Raw genomic sequence first — 22924 nt, 5'->3', positions numbered from 1 at the left:
TCTTGGAAAGGAAATATTTGGCAAAACCTCAATGGCCTGGTAAACTCGTTAATTCGTTTCAAAAAATGTACCAGGTCATGTCCTCGTGTCTTTGTCGTCTTTTAACTTAATGATATCACTAAAAGACCCTTCTTTATTACCCATTTTCGACACTCAAAAGAAAAGAAAACTTTTAGAAGTTTTATTTGATACTTAAACGTTTATTGCTGATTTTAATTCAAAATATTTCGACTGTAAACTGTTGTTTTGTGTAATAAAAAAGAATTATTGTAGCTATAAACAATTAAATTAATTGATATGATGTTGTAATTAGTGTACAGGTTTAATAGCTATGTATAAAAATATTGTGACACATTAAATATAAATATTACTTACACTAATTCCCGTTATTTTTTAAATGTAACACCATGATATTATATGGTATTATTAATATAGCATACAGTACACCTTTTTGCATCCATACGTGCAGATAATTGTCAAGTAATCGAATGGACGAAATACGAAAATATTGAAAACAAATCACAATATAGCTATGTAACGATGAATTAATAAGATATAATATAGTGATATTAGTTTGATTGGGTGTTTAACGGTATAATATCTGTTAGGTTAGACCTATGAGACAGGAAGTAACGCTGGGGAACTCGTTTCGTATCAATACCTATAAGGTTAAAAGCGATTCATTTAAATTTATGAACCTTATTTTTTATCTATATTAAACACGATTACTAATTTACTGGTACTTGTTACAGTACTATTATTAGTTAGGTCATGGCTCAAAAGTATTACCTGCCTAATAGATATAAAGTAAAAACAAACGATGCATTAAAAACTACGACAGTTTCGGCGTAATTATTTTCATAAGTGATAATAAGCTGGACTACGGCGTGACACATCTTGCACTTTGATATTATAAGATTGTTAGTTTAATTTAATTTTAACATCCATCATGTGGATGTGGGTCGTTGAAATAGTTAGAAATATCTCGATCACTAATAGCACTGAACGTTAAAATATTATACGGGATGTTGCGACCTTGTTATCGATTATTTTCCTTACTATTTTCAAACCGCAGTCGTAATATTCGAATTCATTTATGCAGTTATTTATTAACATGCATGAAAATTTCTTACGTGTGCAATGTGTACCTGAAAGATCGCTTATTTTGTAAACAATCGCCCCGGATCCATTGATGAATTTCTGTATTCCGGAAACATTAAATAGCGGCATTATTTTGGTTTTTTTGTTATATGAATTGTTATTTCTGTAAGTGCCAAAGATAGGATTCTTATTTGTTATGATTAAATATATAATATATCTGCAATTTCCATTTGTTTCATGATACTGACAGCATGATAAGCAATGGATAGTATGGTAAGGCTTCATGTTTGTCCTATATCAAAGCTACTTTTTTATCTTCTAAAGACCAAAGACAACACAAACCTAAGTGGCTTCCGAGAGACGCTTTTCAAATAATATTACATTATGCCTATTCCCCATTGGTTTACATGTTGTTAAAAACATCGTAATGCTAACAATAAATTCAAGATCTAAAACAGTTGAAGATTTATAGTTACCAAAAAAATGAGTTTAAAATGTCGTCTCATGGGGTTTACAAGAATTATAAAAAAATGCGACTAAACCATACAACCCCTTCGCGCCGCTTTGAAAACGTATATCCCTGCAGATCCATCAAGTATTATAACTTTTTTAAAACAGATCTACATAATACATTTAACACTATTACATTAGCAAACGTCTAGAATGAAGATGCCAAGTAAATATCTGTAGATTTGGCAGTCAGCGGCACTTTTGAAGTTTCAGATAACATCAAATATTTCTTACATTTTCTAGTCATTATAACAAATGATGACTTTACACGATGCGTATAATTGCGCACATTTTTTTGTTTACTTTTAACTTCTAAGAAGAATATTGTTGTTTTAGCGAGTCGTGACGCCGCGGTAGGTCTAGATCGGTTCTGGTTCTAAGAATGATTTTTAAACCCCAAGTCCCAAACCTAAGTGGCAAACGCACACATTAATGCTCGCTTTCGTATTGTGAATAAACATCGTAATGTAGCAGATAAACTAGGATGGGAGCCAAGACGAAAATATGCCACGGCGCGTTTTTCCATTGGATTTTGCGCTTTGGAAACGGACAGTAGTTCCCGCTGACATTAATTGTTAATTTGTTAAGGGAATGTGATAACGCATCAATGTTCTATCACTACCGCCCTTACGTGTCTTTCGTCGATGTATAAGTGTATTGGCATGGACGTTCTACCGGTCGTTTTGATGACTGACGGTCATTAAAACTTTATCATTGCATAATCAATACCGAAACGGCTTTTAAGATATAGAGCTCTTATTTAATGTAGAGTATGAATGTATGAGAAATGTACCTAATTGTGAGGTGGGTTTCATTCTGAATCATATGTTGTTTGTGTTGTCTTGCAAGGTCACACGTGGTCCTATCCGTGTCACAAGATAGACCGATGCACACGCGTCAAGGTAGGGATGTTCATTCAAGCTTCATTTCTATTTACAACACAAATAATGAGTGACACCGCGAGCACTTCCACTGACGTAGGACCTTCGCGAGCGATTCACTGAAAACCGTTTGGACCGGCTTCCACTTGTCTCATTCCCGGAATAGGTTGGGCGGAAACCGGCCCATCCGTCAACGATTGACAAAGGCATTAGAAACGAAGAGCTAAATAATTTTGAACCCATTATGCTTGATGCGTTGCACTTTTCGCGGCCTGGACACTACTAGTTCAGGATAACGCTAGTGTTTACGTCCGTGTTCACTGTCAAATGTGTTATCTGTTATGTGAGCAGGTGCGGTGGCGTCGCGTCGACGCGTGCGCGTCTATTTGTGTCGCATCGTTACATAAAGCAGTCGTGTCCTCACCTCCTCTATCTTGAGGCTCTTGCGGACCACCTTGCGGGTGACCGCGGTCTCGTATGTTTCTTCGATTGTCTCCGCCATGGTTGCGATTCGCGTGTTGCGCGGGCGTCGCGCACGGTCGTTGAGGCGGTACTGAAGAGCGCGCAGTTATTTTTAGTTTTCAGTCGCCGGTCCGTGTGGTGTGCCTGTCTCATTCGAACTTGGGAATTGGGGTGTAATAAACCCAGGACGCTTGAGTAAATTATTTACTAAGAACCTTTGCAGTGGCACATGATCTTGTAGCGATTTGTATCACGCTCATTTCTGATCGTCTGAAACAATTTTCACCGTTGCAATCTCGCTTTTATACAAAGCATTTTTAGCAATAATTTTACCTTTTTTATTCTTTACTTCAAATTTTAAAATAAGCAAAACGACTTGTACAAAGTTTCGCAGACAGAAAAGCAATAAATATAAATACTGAAGCTAATACAGTGACGAGTAATGTAGCATGCAACATTACATGTAAACAAATGTCTTGATATAAAATGGTCGTTTGTTGCCCCGATTGATGACGACCTTGCTTTTATTTAATGGCAACAGCTTAAAATACAATAAATTCTTTACGATACATTTTCATGGACATATTCACTGCGTAGGGGATCGATGTTAAAGTATTTCTTTCTTCCTTAGGTATGATTAGCAGAAAAAAATCCTAATTAACGTATCTTAAAATGAATAAATGTTGATAAAAATATTCTTCGTTGTTTCATTCGATAACTCTCGAAAATCAATAAAAATCAACCTGATATTGTTGATTTTTTAATATGAAGAAGCATTGTCCACAGAAGACCGGCATGAAATAGCATACTGCTGTGATTCGTTCGGTGAGTGGGGGAGCCGGAGGTCCATATCCTTTTCCTTATCCATCTCAGTCTTTTTCTTTATTCCTCTCGTCAATCCTTTCCTAAACCCATTCCAATTTGAAGTCAGCAATCCATTTGACGAGGCGTAAGGTCTGCAATCAACATTACACCTCTCCAAATGATCATGGGCGGTGGTAGCGCTTACCATCAGGCGACCCACCAGATCTATTGCCGACTATAATCTAAAAAAAAAAGTGAAGGATTAAAGTTGAATGATAAAATTAGACTTTAATAAACGGTATAGAATGTACATAGTGTACATAGAATAATTATAAATTAAAACATCAATTAGTTATTTATCGAAAAATGTTTTGAACTTAATAGTAATAGAATATAACAAGATAAACATTTTGATAATTTAAGACCTTTACTCAAATACTTTTTAAATCTTCATGATCCAGAACTTTGCATTATTAAAATAAACTTTGACACTTAGCCAACTTTGTAGGATACAAACAATACATTAAAGCTTAGATTAATAGCCATGCAGAAAAGCCTATATGTTCAATTTTAGAATCCCGCCATCTAGCGAGGAGTGCTTGGCACTAAAATAGAACTTTTCAAATACACGCGCTCTGCTCGCGACAAAGTATAAAATTAAAATTAAATTTTATCAAATGGTAGTGTATTTAGTTTCCTTTTTTTAAATACAAAGTAATGTAGGAAATAAACCAAACTGAGTACTACGACATATACATATTTTCCAAGTCAGTTTAAACTCTAAACTGACTTTTGACCTTTATAAGTTGAAGAAGAATTCATATAAAAATATTTTAAGATGTCTTCTGCGCCCAAGATTTGTACGGAATTGCAACCAAATAGTGACATAGTATGTGTATACAAACAATTCAACCAATTATAGACTTCTGCCACCAGTGCGGAGTACAATCAACGCAATAAAAAAGGATGGCACTATTCACAAGCCAGCATTTTCAGCAGTCAAGATTCTAGTGACGAACAATGAATAAATACGTTTATAATAAACTGTTTTTGAAATTCACTCTAAATATAAAAGTAGCACAGATAATATAATACCATACAGTACAGTAGTAATACATAATAGATATCATATCCTTATTTTTCATTATTTTATTTGTCTTCATAAAATTAATAATACCAAACTTTCACACATAAGTGCAAAATTGTTAAACAAAATTACTATTCTTCTACACTGTGTCTAGAAGAATAGTAATGTTAAAAACTACTACTACGTACTAGTTCGACTATTTAAACACATGAGGATATAAATACTTATACTTGACTTTTATAAGTGACCCAACATGTTTTACGGATTTTTTTTATCTTTATACGACTTCTTGTTACTACAGATTACGATAAATCTTTCCTTTGCTCTAATACTTCCTCGTAAGATAGTATCATCCCCATCGATAAATGAATGTATGCGCATTATGGTTTCTTTGGATATCAATAACTGATGTAAGCTTATTGTACTGCATCTCATTTCCTCGGTCTTTTGTGACCTTTAAGCCAATTTTCTTGGCACCTTTACGTAAGCCGTTTGTTTTGTATGTCTGCTCGAGTGTGACTTACAACGTATAAGTGGTCAGCGTAATCCATATTACCCAGTACATTTGACGGTCCCTATTCTATACCTCCATGTGGATTTCCCGATGTGATTGACCATCAGGGTCAAGCAGAAAAAGATGAAAGAAGACATCCTTGTATCCTTGTCATAGATTTTTCTAAACGGATAAGTATCCGTAAGTATGTATGAATCTCAAATTCAATAAAACACCAGACCAGAAATAAAACTTTTATTAAGCATCACATACAAATGCAACACTCGTACTTCTATAAACTTTGCATTAATAAATATTTCCTACGCTAGTTAAATTTCGACATACAATAATTACATAGCTTATTTAATATCACTTAAAGTGCGTAGATCTTTTATCACTGCTGGTTGCTCTAATACTTCATAGGAATATCTTCACATCCGGCACGTTTCAAACAACTTTTCTTATTCCACTTGGCTGAAAAAATAAAAGTAAAATAAAGTCTCGGTTGTGTGCTACAATATACGCATGGTGTTGCAACGTAAGTGTAGACAAAACACTGCGTGTATGAATGTATGTTAAACTATGTATATTTGTGTGTTAACGCATGCGCACATGATACGCATGGTGATGGTGGTGTAGTCGGTGTGTGTGCGTCATGCGAGCTTGTTATGTAACTCACATGATACGCATGTTGTTAAGGTGTTGGTGTAGTATGTGTATGTGTTATGTGATTCATACATGGTGTTGGTTAGTGTAGTCGCTGTGTTTGTGTCACTCTCTGTGTGTGTGTATGTGTGTGTGTGTGCGTGATATGTAACTCACATGATGCGCATGGTGTTGGTTGGTGTAGTCGCTGTGTTTGTGTGTGTATGTGCGTGATATGTAACTCACATGATGCGCATGGTGTTGGTGTATCCGGAGCCCTGCCGCCAGCCGGTGACGAGCACGACGTTGTCGCCGGTGCGCAGGAAGCCGCGCTTGCGCCCGAACTGCAGCCCGTACTGCACGCGGTTGTCCACGTCCTTTAGCCAGTCGCTCGCCACGCCCTCTGCGAGCGTTGTTACGGGTTATATATACATATATACACACGTATACAGACAATCCTTCCACTCTCGCTACAAAGAATATAATCACACTATCATAATGTGAAAGTTAGTTTGTTTGGATGTTTGTCCATCAATCACTTTGAAACTACTGAACGGGTTTCGACGATATTTGGTGTATAGAGAGGGTATGAGCTAACTTTTATGATAGAACACTTTTTATCCCGATTAAATGCTCCCTTAGGATAACACAGGAACCTTGATATCCGGGCGGAGCCGGGATAAGCGTCTAGTAATTAATAATGTGAACTTATAGGAAACAAATTAACTACCGTGCGTGTAAAAAATATGTATTTACATAAATAAGTACTAAACCTACTAATTTATGGATCTTTTCAAGCACTTACAAAATGCGTAATTTCTGTTCTGATCATTCATTATTGCAAACACAATGAAGGTCAAGCCGAGGGGCAAATGGTGGTCTATAGTCTATACCTCACGTTCGCGTTACCTTCGTACACGAGGGGCAGCACGCCGCGGTACAGGTGCGCCTGGCGAGCGGTCTGCGCGTGCCGCGTGACGGCGATGATGGGGCAGCGCGGCCTGTACTTGCTGAGCAGGTACGCGGACCGGCCGCTGGTGGTGATGACGATGATGGCGGACGCCATGCACTTGGACGACGCCTCTACGGACGCGATCGCCACTGAGTGCGCTGGCTCGATTGGCGGTTTCACCTGGTACGTGGGGATTGTAAGTAATTTTAGTTGGATTTTAATATAGTGACATTTCGTGGTTTTTTGTAGGGTTCTATATGGAAATTTAATACTTTTAGGCATTAAATTTTTCATATCATTTCGAATATTAATCGTTGTCGTGTTGTGCAAAGTTTCTAAAATATTGTGAGTCTTTAAAGAGATATTATGCATCCTGTAATAATATATTCGAAAAATAACAAGATGCCTGTAATTTTCTTTGTAAATACTAAAAAAGAGTAACAGTGTAACAGGAAGAACATTAAACCAAACGCTTCACATTTGTTACCAATTTCAATGAATTAAATGCACAACACAAAAAAATAAATACCTGCGCAACCAGATCGATGAACAGCTGCTTGTGCCAGATCGCCGCCTCAGCCTCCTTGCAGATGTTGGCCATAGTGAGCACGCACTCCAGCGGGTAGTCGCCCTTGGCCGTCTCGCCGGACAGCATGACGCAGTCCGCGCCGTCGAGGATCGCGTTGGCCACGTCCGACGTCTCGGCGCGCGTGGGCCGCGGCTTCTTCACCATCGACTCCAGCATTTGCGTCGCGCATATCACCGGTTTACCGACCTGTCGTGTAAGTCAAGCGATTATTTATTTCTAATTTGTGTAGCAATCTTATCTATTAGCTAGCTCAACCGTCTGGGTGAATTTTTTGAAACCGTGAAAATCTTTTTAGGCGTTTTTATAAATGGTGTTCTGTGTGTATAACTTAACGCGACTTAACTTATTTTTAATATACAAGGTAGTTTATAGCTAAAGAGACATTTTCAAATTGTATCTTTAAATACGCTAAGGTAAATCAATAGAAAAATATATATGTATATGAATAAAAATCAGAAAAATAATTTCGCAAATTCAATTTCGACAAGGGAGGGAAAGTTTTTTTTTAAATAGTGTGTGAAGTAAAATATAACATGAATGAACATACTAAACATAATATAATAATAACGTATTTACTTTGAAGATCACTATAATAACACATTAGTAAACTCACCAAATTACAACGTGCGATCATAGTTTTCTGCGCCAAAGACACCTTTTCTGGAGGAATCTCGATACCCAAGTCGCCTCGAGCTACCATGATACCGTCAGATGCCTGAAATCAGAAATGGCAGTATTAGATGTTATATTAGAACAAGGGCATTTAAAGATTATTACTTTAAATACACTTAAAGGTTAAAGGTTAATAATACCATATAAAAAAAAAAAATCTCATCTCCTAACCTAGTGCGTTAGCCTAAGTTAATAAACTTTAAAATTAAAAAATATATTTAGACTAGAATGTCGATCCTGATGAATAAAACCAAATGTAGAAACTGGTCCGAATAAGTATATGCAATTTTGCGACAATTTAACAATAACAGAACAACCTTATTCAATTCATAAAGTCATTAGAGTTAGTGCACGCTACAAATTGGCAGCATCCGCGTTACAAACCCGGCACATCATTGCAAAAACTAGTTTCCACCATGTCAAATGTTAAGAGCTTAAAGCAATTTAAAGTGAACCCGAATTTGGTGCTGTGATACAATTTGAACTGGTTCGAACCAGTTGTTGAATTAAATGATAAACATTGCTGAAATAGATGTCACCTCTTATATTGTAAGAAGTATTATTGATCTGAAAAGTCCCGTGTCCCCTAGTGGGGTATAGGGCAGATGATATACATCTGTTTCACTGATCGATTTTCTTTATGGACAAGTAGGTGATCAACCTTTTTTGTCCTGGCAGACCGAGACTTTTTTTTTTGATCTGAGATGTATCAATTATTTCTCGCTTTCAGATAAGGTCCGTTCAGAGGCTATTGTGTAAGAATAATACAATATTTACCATTTTTATGGAACGAAGTAGGATATTATACAAATACATTACTTTTACGACCAAAAACATAATCTCTACTTTACCCATATGATCTTGTCACATTTCCAAGTTGTTTCATTTATATCGATAATTCAGGACTTACAGCAATAATCTCGTCAAGGTTGACCATGCCCTGGTGATTCTCGATCTTGGAGATGATCTTAATGTTCTTCCCCTTCTCGCCCAGGATGCCGCGGATTTCTTGCAGGGCGGCTCCGTTGCGGATGAACGACGCGAAAATCATGTCGACCTTTGAAAGATTTTTTTTAACAGGCGTTATAGAAGAACTTTCCTCGATTGATGTTTTGAATTTTGTACCGTAGAAGGAACTCTACGGAGCTGTAACTTCCTCTAATTAAGTTTGCTTATAAGCATTCACAATATAACTAATTGCTAATAGGATATAACCTAAAATGAGAGTACGATATTGTTTTTAAAAAAAATTGAGGTACTTTTGAAGGTTTCTTCCTTACTTGTAAAAATACTAATCTATCGTATACGCTTTTTTTACCATTTACAATTACCATTGATTTTCTATAGATAAAAATGGGACAAATTTTAATAATATTAATTTTTTTGAATAAAAATACATGGCAAAAGGAATGCACCTTATATAGAATCATGGCATCGCTTTTATAAATCTTGAACTACCCACACAAATATCAATAAAATTTATCACTACCTATATGCACACATACGAAGTACGAACATAAATGATATACAAAAGATATGGCGTGTTTACATTATGGACCACGTGCTATCGTCTCGTGATATCCTGCTTTTATCTGGTTCACTACTCATCCGAATAGAATGTCAAGCAATGATACCGATTAGCTCACTATATTTATTATTAATAATTAATGTTGATTATCATAACTCGTTACAGTGTAGGGGTTACAATTTCTAATTTAAGGCTAATTAGAAATTACTCTTTCTGAAGAGATAGATTGATAGGCTTGTTTTTGTTTTAAACACCTACATTGTTAAAAAAAGCCAATAAATGTTTGTACCGAACAGGAAAGTTAACTATTGTGTCTAGTTGTAAGATTTTTAAAGAATGAGAATAGCTAAAGAAAATTACTATTTATGTTTATTATTCATTAATACTATACATACGAAATGTATGCATCATATAATCTATATGGTCATTTTGTGTACAACCAATATTAAATATTTAAATAACATTTATAACTAGTAGTTCCTGATATTGTCGCGTTCAAACAAACACTTCATCTTCATATAATGAGTATAGATTATACTTACACCTTGTTCAACACCGAATAACAAATCAGACTTGTCCTTTTCGGACACGGCAGGCAGGTCTACAGGCAGGCCGGGGAGGTTCACACCCTTTCTTGAACCGAGCATACCTCAATAAAAAGAAAAAGCAATTAATTACACTGTAAATCGGATACTATCTACGGAAATTGCGAATATAATTTACAGGGAAATTTATAAAGAACTCCTCTAAGTTTCTTACAAAAAAACTTATTGTTTTACATTATAAAGCATTATTATTGCAATGTGTATCTTACATTACATGGGATTTGAAGGTAAAAAAGCTATGTAAATATTTTAACATTTTATTTGAGCAGAATCATTACTTTGCTACTTATATTTTTTACATTTATCTAATCAAGCATAGTCCTGTTTGTTATAAATTCCATACCATTACATAATATATCAAATTACCCTCAAAAACTCACCTCCATTCTCGATAGTGCAGACCAGAGTGTCGGAAGTCGATGACTGACAGATGACAGAGATGAGACCGTCATCGATAAATATCCGGTTACCGGGCTTCACTACGTTAGTGATGTTCTTGTAATCGACAAACACGGTAGATGCGTTGCCGCGCTCTTGGTACCCAGGGTCGGTTGTTAGTTTGAGTGTCTCACCCTTTTTCAACTCTACTTCCGCGGAACCACCCTGTATATAAGAAAATATTGTAGCAACATAATATACAGGGTGTATGACAAAAGCATAGAAATTTTGTTATGGTTTTTTATCTTTCTGATGGAGACAAGTATATAAAGCAGTAACAGTAATGTTTTTAACATTTCTTCATAGTGTTTTACGCTGTTTTTGCAGATTTAATGAAGCAAAAAGATTTAAATTTATTATGGTAGAGTATGTAACATGTATTGTTTTCATATACTGCAATTTGTATGCAGGACCACGTTTCATTTATGCGAACAACCAATTAACAAAAAGCAAATTAATGCTCTTGGATATTCTAATAAATTACATTAATGTATAAATTTTGAAAGAATAGAAAAAATTTGATCACGAGGCAGGATTCGAACCTGCGTATCTTGCCTAACCGTAGCAAGTTTTTTCTATTCTTTCAAAATTTGTAATTTATAAAGCATTTCAATGCTATAAAAATAAAAATTAAATTACATTAATGTATAATTAATTAGCTTATCAATTTACTACAATTTGTAAAATTGATCCAGAAATGTATGTATAAGTTATAATTTATCACAATAGAATAAAACAGACAAAATATACATACAATGAATACTTATATAATTTAATACATTTATTTTAATTTAATTATATTTTTATTCAAGTATTATAGTAAAAATAGTGTCCACATATCACTCTTTTATTGTACAGTATAACATTTTATTGATATCGAGAGTAGGTCCAGTAAAATGTGACTCTCTTTGAAATTGAAGTGAAGCAAAGTGAATCAAACATAATAATTTATAATAAGGCATACTTACACCTTCCAAAAGGCCAGTTCTGATCTCCGGTCCCTTAGTATCCAAAGCGATGGCCAATGAAAATGGCATGCCGAGTTTCTTGCTGTAATTCTTCTCAGCCTCCCGGCAGTTGCGGATCGTCTCTGCGTGGTATTCGTGCGAGCCGTGTGAGAAGTTCATACGGGCCACGTTCATACCAGTTTCCATCATTTTCTCCAGCATCTCGACACTTCTGGACGCCGGCCCTGTTACGTCACGATTAAAAAATCATCGATTATAAGAAACAATCGTAAGTGTGAATTTGGAGTAATAGGAACATACTAACGCAAAATAGATATTTCAGTATCTCTTAATACTATGCTAATGGTTTTTAAATATGTACTAGAAAAGAAAACAACACACACCTATATATACTACATATATAATATTACAATTTGAAGCAGGGGTAGCTGTAGGTAATGCATGACTGAATCTTTTCATATAGCATAATGTATTAAATTTTACTAAATTTTAACTTTTATATTGAAACAATCTCATATAATCCTCTAATTAACCAACTATTGTATCACACTATTTTTTTTTATGTTACAGTCGGCAATGGAGCTGGTGGGACGCCTGATGGTAAGGATTGGCGATAGGAATAAAGGAAAGGACTGGGGAGGGTAAGAAAAAGGATATGGGCCTCCGGCTCCCCCACTCACCGAACGAAACACAGCAGAACGCTATTTCACGCCGGTCTTCTGTGGGGGTGTGGTACTTCCCCGGTGCGAGCTGGCCCAATTCGTGCCGAAGCGTGCTCGACTACCACATAAACAATACCAGTATATACCACTATATAATAACACTAATACAATACAGCTTGATCATCCACTAGACCTTGGAAATCAAACAAAAATATCTACATAATATAAGACAGTATGTACTTGTATTAATTCCTTAGTCACTTACCGATTGTGCAGATGATTCCAGAGAGACGTACATATGAAGCCCTGGAGTCGATGTCGAGGCTGCACATATGGTCCAGATTCGACAGAGCATTGGAAGCAGCTAACTGCATGCTTGGCTTCTCCGCAGACCCGCTCTGTGGAACATTTAGTTGTTTAATATAATATAATACAGTAAATAAAATATTAAACCTATCTGAGAAACCACAATAGAAAACATTTGAACCTAGAATATCTTACTTAAGAAAAAAATATATAAAATAGTGAAATTTTTTGTTAGTGGTTAAAGTACTTATTTGCACAAAAATTTTTCAAATAAATATACATTTGAAAATTAATATTTGGATAAAAAATAATCACAGTACTTAAAAGAGCACAAATGGATTTCTGAAGTATAAAATATTATCATAAACTATACCTACCTAGGACTAGAAGGAAAATGGAATGCTATGGTGTGAGTGTGTTGAAAATAAATTCTTAGTTTTAGCATAACTTTATTATTTACTACTATAATATCAAAGCAAATACATTTTTCAGACATTAAATATGATTCTTAATATTATGAATATTTAGATTTATGGAAAACATTTCATTATCTATTTCAATACAACGCTGCATAAATACATTTATTTATTTCTGAGACATGTTCTATTACATGAACTGATAATGTATTTATGTTGACCTTGCCGCTGTTTATGACTGTAACTTCAGGTGCTAAATATATTAGTTCTTGTTATAATTCTACACAAAACTATAGATGAAGGAAGATTAAAAACTGAAAATCTATGTGCAGTGTTCAATTGAAAAATATTAAAATTGATTATTATGTACAATTACAAGGTGAGTTAATAAGTTTATACTTATTTAATTTCTACACATACACCTACATGAAAATAATTAACTGAGGCTGAGTCGGAGGAGCCATAGACATTAGTTATTGATATTTATATTTTCAATGTCTTATTGGAATATAAATTGTGATAAAGGTGAAATGTGAAAAGTAATTTTTTATCTTATATTGTTGAAAAAACCTTCACATTTTAATTTTCAGAATTGGCTACATTCAGAAACACTAATTATTGTTACTGTTCAATAATGGACTGAAATAAGACTGTTGTGTTCAATACCTCGGTTTTTCCATCGTAAATTGTGCACCAAACCATTTTTACACTATTGTTGCTAAGATCACCACTCTGAAAATTCACAAGTGGCGAAACCGACGGTGCATATGATCTTGAACTGCCCTTTAGCGTAGAAAACTTCTCTCGGCCGCATTGAAATACGGACTTGCGTATTGAACGTCGAATCACGACAGTTGGCGCGCGCATCAAAGTTGTGACGCGGGACGGAAAAACGAACCAGTCTTTTCTCCCCTTTTCAAATTACAACCCTTGCCGTAATGGAAGCCTTATCCCACGTATTACTTTGTCATGGCTTTGAGTTAAGATTTTAAACTGTATGAAAGAACATTAAAAATACGTCTAACTGCTAAAATATAATATAGGGATCGTCTAATTTTAATCTTTGAAGGTGTGCCAGAAACCAAAACAGAGTTACAGTTTGCCAAACCCGTGTTAATTGATAACTAATTCAAATAATCAATCTGACATTCGAGTGTGTGATTTTAAATTTTAACTACAAATTCCAATATCCCTTATACCTAGGTAGTATATTAATGTTTGCATATTTTTTTGCATAACTGTGTTTGCGTTAGTGTGTATACTTGTACTTATTATTCTGCAGTATAGGTACTTTAGTTATTAGAACATGTTTTTTTTGCCATGAAATCTCCGTTTTTATTGTATTGAAAATCATCGGATGTGTCATGTCTTTAATTGCGTGTGCGTCGCCATAATACATACATATGTGGAATCTGAAAATCTAATCAAAAGAATCTCGGGTACTTGGGTTATCAGGTGAATGCATATTGAATTAATAATAATCGATTAAAGATGTTAATTTTCAGATTAAGTTATGCGAAGATGTGAAATAAACAAAATATGAACCGAGAGGTTGTATAAGTTTGCATATGTTAGGCGTCTATATAATTGTTTATTCCTTTAGTAAAAAAATACACAATATGTATTTGTTGCAGCAACTCAATTCGTTTCATAAAAGTGAAGTTTTTTTCATGAAGGTTGCCCTGCTAGACAGCGGCCCGGTTGCTCCGGGGACAACTATCTTGCAATTTCTAAATATGTGTGTATTATATTTCCTAAAGAATCACTATATTATTTGGAGGATTCTTGTTTGTTTCACCTTTTATTACAAGCAGTAGAATAAATAGTTCATTAGGTAGCTCTTAATACGAAATCAAATACAATTATAAGTATTTTTCGAATTTCTGATAATGTAGTGTGAATGAGTAATGTTAATTTATTGTTGATTTTTCAACAACAGTAATATCCCATATATATCCCACATAAACCATAATATTTATCTAACCTGTTAAAATTTAATAATGATTAAAGATGGTGGGTTTACCGGCATCACCTGATGATTCAATATTTACCTACTACTAACCTATTTTAAGTTTTTTGTTAACTTAACTAGAGTTAAATCATATTTTAGCCATAATGTAAAATTAACTTACTAATTCCATCGATGCCATAATTTTTCTTAAAAAATAAAACTACGATCAAGTTCAACACGTCGAAATTCGAAACTCGAAAGTTCCGATTTTATAGAAATTATGTGAATACTGAATACTTTGACAGCAACTCTATGGAATTCTAAAAGGTCATTGCAATGTCACAGGCAGAGGTTCATTTCTACGCTAGCATATTATATATAGTTGACTTTTTTAAAATAATGCCTGACCTTTAAGTCTTTTTTAAGCAGTCTCAAATAAAATACTATATTTATAAAAAATGTTTATACTTAAACTATCACAGTCTACGACAATAGTCACAGAAAATGCAAAACATCCAAAATCGATCAAAGGTGTTGTTATATTTTATAAGTTATGACAAATGACGGGTTAATAGTAAAAATATATATCAATAAATAAAAATCTTCTGTATTTCGATGATTTAGACATAGTTTAAATTAACAATTCTCATGCGAATAATCCAGGCGTTTAAAAAACGCCGGTGTTCTTAAAACTTATTAATGACTTTGAAGAAATTTTTTAAACTTACTTTTATGCCGTCTCGCACTATAGCTTTCATTTTATTTTCTATTAATACACAGTCCACACAACTGATTCACTACACGTCGAAACCTCTATATGACCGGTTTAGTTCAACTGCATGATAACTTCGGTTTCCACTTATCTTATTGAAATGTCAATAAACTTAACCCCTCCCGTACGCATATACATTACGTTACGTACAAAAGAATCGGGGAAGATTTCATCCTGCAACTAATTTGTGTTGTACCTAATATTTAATAAATTCACTATTTCTATATTAGTAGGTAATGAAATCGTATTTAATAATATCTAAGGATCTAGTATAGTATTATGTTATCTGTGCAAAGGATACACAATTAGAATAAGTAGGTATATATCGATGTATTAAACACGAAATGAGTCATTGTAATATTCATAGTTATTTGTATAGGTACCCCATACCGATTTTTTTTTGTTTTATTATTACTCACCTATGTCCTACTCCCAGGGTTTTTTTGTTATGGGACAACAGAAAACAAGTTGAATATCGTAACATATGCAATATTTAATATAAGGCCCATTTTCACTGATTGCGTTACAATCGACAAGTTATTTGGATTGTATTTGACTTTGTTTTTATAAGAATAAACTTAAACTTAGTATAATTCGACTGAAACCTAGAAAGTACATATTTGATACAATATCAAAATTATAGAATACATGAGGCCTATGGGTATAAAACAGCTGTACATTTATTACGATACTTGATAGTAGATCACGCTCATACCTTGTGATAATGATATCAACCGATACGATCAGATACATCTAATAGTCGTTATAAAATGAAAAAATATTTTATAGGTGTATAGTCAATAGTGTATACAATTATTGAGGATATAAAAACAAAACTGGAAAAATAGTTAACAGTAATGCAACAAAAAACTAATATGCATTCGAAATAATTTTTATTCAAATTTAATTTACAATGAAATAACATTTTTGCATTAGTAAAATAAAGTTATATAACTACTGACAAGATATAACCTTTTTGAAAGGTTTTGGAATGGCATTTGCAACAAATATACAGCACACTAAACATACAAGAGCAATAAATTTAAAAATAAAAATACGTGACGTAATAATACAATATAATATGTTGTTTGTAGAAAATTGTCGGACTTTAATGTTTATTCTTAACACTCAAAGTATAGCGGCTAAGTTTAAAGCTAATACACACTGGGGTCCTGAACTCATTTTAAACTATGTATCCTACTTATATAAAAGTTATTGTACACAAATGATCTACAGACTACAGTTTAAAATTGTTGCATGGTAATTGCATTTCTGAATATTCTCGAAATCCTTTTGACTATAATCTGGTTAATTATTCTGAGCCTTGTCCTCTGAAAAAAAAATAAGCAAAAGTGCTGAATTGTTACTAAATAATTAAAATTGTGTACAGTAACCATTACATTAAAGGTCTAGAAAAAAAAATGATACAAATCAATAATATACGAATGTATCTCAACTAGTAATTATAGTATTGTTAACTGGTCTTTATATTATTGACTATTTTAACATATTTTAAAAATTTTATCTATTACAAAGGGTAATAAACATATTTAGAAAAGGATAATTACATTCCAAGTAGAAAAATAGTTGTGAAGAAGGCTTTTTGTCTTACTTAAATAGCAAATTCGTTTTAACATTTGTTAAATATATATCACGTTAGCAGTCACAAAGCAAGCAATTTTAAATTTGGTCTAAAGCTGCAATATTTATTATACATCGTAAAATATAATATTGTGTTGTTTCTTCCATTTTAAACAGAACTTAAAAAACGTACCATTTGATTTTATTGCGTATATTAATTCCTTTCTAAATTTAATGTTTTAAAAAAGTATTTATAGGATACATACGAATTGTTTTAAATTACGTCATGGCATAAGAGTTATTTATGCAATGAAAGAGTGTATGAAAAACACGTTTTTTTATAAAAAAAATTACGTAACATTTTGAAAACAACTCTGCAACCACAATTTGTATGATTTATGACTACACAATATTATTAACAAACCAAAAACTAAGATGAGGCGATAACATAGACGCAAAGCGATGGCTAAATAAAACACTATACTAACTCGGGAGATTAGTTGAGGGGAAAATATTCTTGTATCACAAATATATGTTTTTTGTTTGATATAAAATTGATTAAATAACTATTGATGACCTTATATTAACTTCGTATATTTATCTAGTATAAACTAAAAGTGGTAATAATAAAGGTATATCTTGTTAGATCTTGTTCAACAAAATATATCATTAATGGGATTATATTGTTCATTCTTGACATATAAATAAAAAAAAATAACAAATCTTCGTGCTTATAAAACAGAAAATGCCTTCTGATAGTCTGTTTTGTAACATACCAAGTTTATATTTTAAGAATTCATTATATTTATTCCGACGACTGCGTCGGAAGTTGAAATATTAATTGGATTAGAAAAATTATATTATTTTATTGATGGTTACAAAAAAAAGCAAGCTTACTGTGAAAAACTTCTAAGCGAAAAGCTTTTATCGCAAATCCCACACAAACAAATTTGAAAAGGGAAAGACTATTTTTAAATAATATAAAAATGTCATGACAATCAATTGATAAACTTGAATATGTAGTGAAATTAATCTAGCTCTTCTCACTCTTGCTTAATTTTATTTTACAAGAAAATAAAGTCATAAGTACGCCTTAGTATTGAATTTAAATGTTTTAGGGCTTATCTTTCAATGTCCAAGTAAAAGTTATTCCAAATATAAATTGCTGTAATGCCATCCCATATTATTCACAAACTTTAAACAAAAAAAAAAAATATGAGTTATCTATTGTAAATTGACAATTGAAAAATCAGCCCAAAATATGTAAAGTACCAAAAAATAGTCATTCTACAGTTAAGTTCATTAGCCCTTTAAATGTGACCTTTTTCCTCAAAATAAGGTTTGACGTGAATAATCATAGTTTCAACCCATAGTATATAAAACATCGTTATATATTTTCATAAAGCATTGTTCTATTAAAATATTACATGGAATGTCAGACACAACAACAATTCATATGAAAGTGAATTGGTTTTTAAAAATGATACTTATCTTAAATGCCAACCACCAGTTATTAATACATATGCAGCCATAAATTGGTCATTCATCTTTAATTTACGGGATTCTATGAAACTTCAGTACTTTTAATTAAAAAATATATATACTTTTATGTGTGATCTGTTAGAATATTGATTTGAATATTGCTTTAATATTAACAAAATAAGTAAAATCTGAACAACTATCACTTGGTACAGAATGACATCTTTATAATTAATTAAATATATAAATTTTCTTTATGTAGAGTGCACTTTATATATCCAGTGGTAATACTGCACATATCATTTTTGCATATTGTTCTAATTTTGAACTGTCATTATTTTTTACAATATACAATTAATGGACTATAATAACTGAATCTATTCATTTGCATATAACTTTTTACAAATACATTTTCAAATGTACGGTTACAAAGAGTATCAAATTGAATTTAAATTTAGGCCATCTCACACAACAACATGCTATTTATAAATTTAGCTTTACAATTTTGTCATAAATATGAATCCATTCAATATACATTTAACAGATTATACATTTATATGAAGATATATTCATAATTTTCGAGTTCGTATTGTCAGTAGAATACCAAGAATTAGTTTTAAATATATCTATTGAAATGTTAACTTCATATCCATAATATCACTTCGGCTCGACACAGTACAATGTGTCTGTCTTTTAAAGCATTTTAAAGAATAACAGAACATTCACTGCTAAATTTTAAACTCAACCGCACTAGGACTAGCCGACTTCACTTTTGACATAAAATAGTAGGTAGGGTGTCGCTGCAGATCTCATTTTGGGTTCAGCCGAGAGGAGGTCTTCGAACTCTTCATTGGATATCGGTTTGACGAGGTCATCGTCGCAGGCGAGCCAGCCGGTTTCCGGCCTGTGTCTAGGCACACAGCATTCTCTGGCCGTACAGCCAGTTTGTTGAGGCCTGGGTCGGTTGAAGAGTGTCCGCATGAAGCTGGTGCCGGTGTTGGAGGTGGCTGATTCGTTGCTGCTCTCTCTTTCGCACTTTACGTCGGCCTGCGAGCTGTCGCGCGCGTACGCGACGTAGTGCCCGCCGGTTAGGGTCTGGCCGAGATGCATTATGACCGCCCACAGGATGTACCTGAAATTTTATGACATGCATATTTCATTTAATTTTAGTAACAGCCAACAACATCGTACTTATAGTAACTATCGTATCTTGTATCAGTCAAAAGTGGCCTTTATTCAAATTCCGTAACCGACTTCTTTGGTCTCTATTTTGATCCACTTAAAACAGACAGATTTAATTCAAACTTGGTAATATAATTATTTCATTAGTTCAACTTATTATCCTGATAAGGACAGCCAGGATAAAATGATTTACCTACATATAATCTGCAAATGAGCTACTTTAATCACATTTAAATGCTATTGTAAATACAATTACTCATCACCTGTGCGCCGGCGGCAGGTCGGGCGGGCGGCGCGCGCACGGCTCGCAGAAGCACGGCATCAGCAGCGGCGTTGGCGCGTGGCGGGTGATCTTCTCCATGCCGCCGCTGAAGCGCTTCAGCTGGAGCACCAGCAGCCGCGGCAGGCGCGAATAAGCGACGCTGCGCCGCGCCTCGTTGTAGCGGAGGCAGCGCTCGCACCAGTACTGCGGGTTATGTTCACTGCTTAGTTAAGCTTCTCGAGAACGATCACACAGACTCTTCAGAATTGTATTATTAATTAATTAAAATATTTGAAAGAACGAAGAAAATACATTGAAAAACTATGAATAATCCTACTATAATACTATAAATGCGAAAGTTTGTATGGATGTGTGTATGTTTGCTACTCTTTCACGCAAAAACTACTGAACCAATTGCAATAAAATTTGGTATGTATAGCTGAACAACTGGAACATACAGGCAACTTTTTATCCCGATATTCCTACGGGATACGGACTTTCGACGCGGGTAATAAAATTCGAAATTTGGGCGATTCTTTACTGCAATAGAATTCTCCTGATGAATTAATTCTTTACGAATCCTATACTATAACTACTATAACCTCAAAAAAGATTAAGGACAAACTGATAGCGGCAACGGGTGACCCTATTCTGATGGCGGTACTGGGTCACCTTATTCTGATAGCGGCTCTAGTGACCCTATTCTGATGGCGGTGCTGGGTCACCTTATGCTGATAGCGGCTCTAGTGACCCTATTCTGATGGCGGTACTGGGTCACCTTATTCTGATAGCGGCTCTAGTGACCCTATTCTGATGGCTGTACTGGGTCACCTTATTCTGACAGCGGCAACGAGTGATTTTATTCTCATAGTGCTACATTGGGTTTAGGGTTACCTTGTTCTGATCGCGCAGGTACTCGCTGGAGAGGCAGGCGGCGCGGAAGGGCTCGTCGGCCGCGTCGTCGTCGCCCACGGGCACGCACAGCTCGCACACCGCCTGCGCCTTCTGCGTCACCGTCTCGCACTCCAGGCACATCGTGCGGACTACCATCGTGCCTGCCAATAGAAATTTATTTTCAGGTGCTAGAATAACGAAGACAATGAGACAATTAATCAGATGCAAGTTTTCTATATTAAACTAGCTTTGCCCGTGTCACACGCACAGAATTTTTTTTTGAATTTGCGAATATAAAGGTTCCGATGCAAACCATCTAGTTTACCATGACCATGTCAAACATTACTCGGCTTCGATTTGTTGATAGCGTGGTGACAGAGAGACAGCAGATGGGTGGACAGGGTAATTTTAGTAATAGGTTCCCATTATTCATTAATCTGTCTATTTTTACGCCTAAAGAAGTGAAGTAATTTCTATAAAATATATCGCGGTATCGCGAAGTGAAGCGGCCAAAAGCTAGTCACTAAATAATTAAATAAAGAATATATATTATATTTTATCAATCGTATATAATTAAATGGACTTTCAAGTATTATCAACACTTACCTTCAAAATCATCAGCGACAAAGTCCCACCCTGGTCGGGCTCGCTCATCCCTCTCCGGGTCAGCGGGTGAAGGAGCCCGCTCCTCGGTGGGGGAACACCGTCTGTCATTCAGCTTAACCTCCTTGCGTTTCTTCCATGACTTGCGCAAGTTACCCAGTGTTTTGCCACCATCCTCTATGGTTTGGGGACGACTGAGGCCATTACTGGAACATGAGCGACTTTTTGTCGTAAAAAAGTTAAGACAAAGTTTTCCCACCATCTTTATGAGAATTTTTCAGAAAAAGGGGTTTTTCATTGGGCTCATGAAAATGCTGATTTTATAACAGCTTACCTACTTGAATTGTTATTTATCTATGTGTAATGTATATGTATATGTGTAAACCATGTGAAAACATGAACAATAACATTAATTATTATACAATGCTCATAGTCAGGCATATATAAATAAAATACATAAAAAGTATAAATAGAAAAATTGTCGCGACGTATGACGTTAACGCTATTGCGTATTATAGTTATAATAAGCTGTATTATCGCTATATTCGTGTTAAGACTAAGATTAGAAGCCAATTACATAATGTTTGTTATGGCATCTAGTGTTTCAAATGATGTTTATACTGCAAATTCGTATCGTATTGTTTTGGTTCGATAGAAATAATATAAAACATTTTGCTGGCAGTGTAACTGGTTATTGAATGGACCATAAATATGAAGAAGTTAACTTTTATATTATAGTTATATACCATTAAAATGCTTTAAAAATTATTTTATAAGAACAACATAACAACAGCTATTTCAAGAACACAAAATTTTTATCACAAGGCGGAATTCGAAACCGCATCTTTTTAACATATCATGGCAACGCCTGCACTTTCGCGATCCATGATCGGCCACCTCAGACATCGAATCTCTCTATCTATCTCAAAACATTTTTTATGCAGTAGTTAATCAAAACTCAAATAAAAAGTCTAAAAAAAATTGTTGATAGATTAATTCATTTATGTAAATAAAATATAGTTTAAAAAAACTAAAAAACACGCTTTTCAAGCACATCAAACTAAAAACTATAAAATAATTT

The 22924-nt window shown here is 34.2% G+C and overlaps 3 protein-coding genes across 7 annotated transcripts in view; all 3 read right to left on the bottom strand.

Moving 5' to 3' along the window:
- LOC119840519 (tropomodulin-1) overlaps positions 1 to 3092 on the bottom strand; it is a 48334-nt gene extending 45242 nt beyond the window's left edge. The window contains exon 1 of the mRNA XM_038367177.1: positions 2917 to 3092. Coding sequence (XP_038223105.1) covers positions 2917 to 2994 — 78 coding nt within the window. The 5' untranslated portion in view covers positions 2995 to 3092. The remainder of the gene's footprint in view (positions 1 to 2916) is intronic.
- Positions 3093 to 5578: 2486 nt separating this feature from the next.
- LOC119840523 (pyruvate kinase-like) lies at positions 5579 to 15949 on the bottom strand. 4 transcript variants are annotated; one of them, XM_038367187.1, is made up of 11 exons: positions 15799 to 15949; positions 12663 to 12795; positions 11736 to 11959; positions 10710 to 10932; positions 10267 to 10373; positions 9107 to 9253; positions 8138 to 8239; positions 7465 to 7710; positions 6893 to 7115; positions 6230 to 6386; positions 5579 to 5812 (listed from the first exon to the last, which is right to left on the bottom strand). In XM_038367187.1, exons 1-11 carry the CDS (start codon positions 15826 to 15828, stop codon positions 5800 to 5802), a joined length of 1605 nt encoding a protein of 534 aa, XP_038223115.1. In that variant the 5' UTR covers positions 15829 to 15949; the 3' UTR covers positions 5579 to 5799. The 4 variants fall into 4 exon arrangements, with proteins under 4 accessions (XP_038223115.1, XP_038223116.1, XP_038223113.1 ...); XM_038367188.1 differs by lacking the exon at positions 15799 to 15949 and adding an exon at positions 15252 to 15382; XM_038367185.1 differs by lacking the exon at positions 15799 to 15949 and adding an exon at positions 13786 to 14054.
- Positions 15950 to 16718: 769 nt separating this feature from the next.
- Positions 16719 to 22924, bottom strand: part of LOC119840521 (ubiquitin carboxyl-terminal hydrolase 1) — a 9858-nt gene continuing 3652 nt past the window's right edge. For both annotated transcript variants that reach the window (XM_038367183.1, XM_038367184.1), the window contains exons 7-10: positions 21847 to 22049; positions 21241 to 21401; positions 20348 to 20550; positions 16719 to 20034 (exon numbers count right to left, since the gene is read on the bottom strand). In XM_038367183.1, coding sequence (XP_038223111.1) covers positions 19659 to 20034; positions 20348 to 20550; positions 21241 to 21401; positions 21847 to 22049 — 943 coding nt within the window. In that variant the 3' untranslated portion in view covers positions 16719 to 19658. The remainder of the gene's footprint in view (positions 20035 to 20347; positions 20551 to 21240; positions 21402 to 21846; positions 22050 to 22924) is intronic.

Source organism: Zerene cesonia, chromosome 6 (genome assembly GCF_012273895.1).
Source record: "Zerene cesonia ecotype Mississippi chromosome 6, Zerene_cesonia_1.1, whole genome shotgun sequence".
NCBI classification, from domain to species: Eukaryota; Metazoa; Arthropoda; class Insecta; order Lepidoptera; family Pieridae; genus Zerene; species Zerene cesonia.
The sequence above is the reverse complement of the archived record's forward strand: the minus strand, read 5'-3'. Positions and strand labels throughout refer to the sequence as shown.